At 40.0% G+C, this 2445-nt stretch overlaps 1 protein-coding gene across 1 annotated transcript; it reads left to right on the top strand.

The window, feature by feature from the left end:
• The first annotated feature begins 369 nt into the window (after window positions 1–369).
• On the top strand, window positions 370–929 carry LOC114495272 (60S ribosomal protein L35a-like). Its single transcript, XM_036022570.1, has one exon. It carries the CDS (start codon window positions 440–442, stop codon window positions 779–781), a length of 342 nt encoding a protein of 113 aa, XP_035878463.1. The 5' UTR covers window positions 370–439; the 3' UTR covers window positions 782–929.
• Window positions 930–2445: the final 1516 nt, after the last annotated feature.

The raw sequence follows: 2445 nt of genomic DNA, 5'->3' as shown, positions 1-2445 counted from the left end.
TCCTTGATTTTTGTTGCGTTAATAATTTTTTTTAAAATTTTAAGTAAGTGTCTTTTCTTTCTTTTTTAAGATTTTATTTATTTATTTTTAGAGAGGGAAGGGAGGGAGAAAGAGAGAGAGAGAGAAACATCAATGTGCGGTTGCTGGGGGCCGTGGCCTGCAACCCAGTTATGTGGCCTGACTGGGAATCGAACCTGCGATGCTTTGGTTTGCAGCCTGCGCTCAATCCACTGAGCTATGCCAGCCAGGGCTTGTGTTAATAGGTTTTAATATTTCATTTTCTTCTGATGATTTAGAAGATGCAAAAATACTTTTAGGTTGCTCTTCATCTGAAAGGTACTGAACTATACTATTTTATTTTTTAGAAAAACAAAGTTTCTTTTTCGCCATCTTGAAGCCTGTGGTGCCTGCCAGGAGCAGAACTTCTGCGACAACAAATATGTCTGGAAGGCTGTGGTCCAAGGCCGTTTTTGCTGGCTATAAACGGGGTCTCCGGAACCAGAGGGAACACACAGCTCTTCTTAAAATTGAAGGTGTTTATGTTCGAGATGAAACTGAATTCTATCTAGGAAAAAGATGTGCTTATGCGTACAAAGCAAAGAACAGCACAGGGACTCCTGGTGGTAAACCAAACAGAACCAGGGTCACCTGGAGAAAGGTAACCCGTGCTCATGGAAGCAGTGGCATGGTTCGTGCTAAATTCCGAAGCAACCTTCCTGCTAAGGCCATTGGACACAGAATCCATGCAATGCTGTACCCCTCCAGGATTTATACTTACTGATAAATAAATAACAACCTGACTGTGTGGCTTGGTTGGGGGCCTCCTGGCAAAGCAAAGGATTCTGGGTTGGGGGACATGGTTGGGTTGCAGGTTCAGTCCCTGGTCAAGATGCAAAGGGGAGCCAATTAATGAATGTTTCTCTCACACATCAATGGTTCTCATCCTTTTCTCCCTCTCCCCCCTCTCAAATAAATAAATAAAATTTATTTTAAACAGTAAGTAAAAACAAACAAACAAAGTCTGTAGTTATTCAGCATTTCCTTCTTTCAGTGACATCAGGGTCTTTTTTAAAAATTGTTTTTTAAATATATTTTTATTGATTATGCTATTACAATTGTCCCATTTCCCCCCTTTATTCCCCTCCACCCTGTACATCCCCTCTTACCTGCATTCTCCGCTTTAGTTCATGTCCATGGGTCATACATGTAAGTTCCTTGGCTTCTATATTTCCTACACTATTCTTAACCTCCCCCTGTCTATCTTCTACCTACCATTTATGCTACTTATTCCCTGTACCTTTCCCCTCTCTCCCCCACTCCCATTCCCCTCCATGCAATAACCCTCCATGTGATCTCCATTTCTGTGATTCTGTTTCTGTTCTGGTCGTTTGCTTAGTTCATTTTTGTTTTTGTTTTTTTTTTTTAGGTTTGATTGTTAATAGTTGTGAGTTTGTTGTCATTTTTCTCTTCATATTTTTGATTTTCTTTTTCTTAGATAAAAACCTTTTTCTTAGATAACATTTCATATAATAATGGCTTGGTGATGATGCACTCCTTTAACTTGACCTTACCTGGGAAGCACTGTATCTGCCCTTCCATTCTAAATGAAGCTTTGCTGCAGAGAGTAAATCCTGGATGTAGGTCCTTGCCTTTCATGACTTTGAATACATCTTTGCAGCCCCTTCTGGCCTGTAAGGTTTCTTTTGAGAAATCAGTTGACAGTCTAATGGGAACTCCTTTGTAGGTAATTGTCTCCTTTTCTCTTGCTGCTTTTAAGATTCTCTCTTTATTTTTAATCTTGGATAATGTAATTATGATGTGCCTTGGTGTGTGCTTCCTTGGGTCCAACTTCTTTGGAACTCTTGAGCTTCCTGGACTTCCTGAAAGTCTATTTCCTTTGCCAGATTGGGGAAGTTCTCCTTCAGTATGTTTTCTATTTCTTGCTCTTCCTCTTATCCTTCTGGCACTCCTATGATTTGGGTGTTGGAGTGTTTGAACTTGTCCTGGAGGTTCCTCAGCCTCTCCTTGCTTTTTTGAATTCTTGTTTGTTCATTTAGTTCTGGTTGAATGTTTATTTCTTCCTTCTGCTCCAAACCATTGATTTGAGTCCTGTTTGCCTTCTTGTCACTGTTGATTTCCAGTACATTTTCCTTTATTTCACTTTTCATAGCCTTCATTTTTTCCTCTATTTTGTGACCATACTCAACCGGTTCTGTGAGCATCCCAATTACCAGAGTTTTGAATTGTGCATCTAATAGGTTGGCTATCTCTTTGTCACTTAGTTGTATTTTTTTTCTGGAGCTTTGATCTGTTCTTTCATTTGAACCATTTTTTTTTGTCTTGGTGTGCCTGTTATGTAGCAAGGAGTGGAGCCTTAGGTGTTCACCAGGGATGGGCAACCCAAATCGCTGTATTGTGATTCTATCAGTGGGGAAGACATCTGAG

The sequence above is a fragment of the Phyllostomus discolor genome, chromosome 4, assembly GCF_004126475.2.
Source record: "Phyllostomus discolor isolate MPI-MPIP mPhyDis1 chromosome 4, mPhyDis1.pri.v3, whole genome shotgun sequence".
In the NCBI taxonomy this organism is placed as follows: Eukaryota; Metazoa; Chordata; class Mammalia; order Chiroptera; family Phyllostomidae; genus Phyllostomus; species Phyllostomus discolor.
Note: the sequence above shows the minus strand (reverse complement) of the source record. Positions and strands in the feature narration are given on the sequence as shown.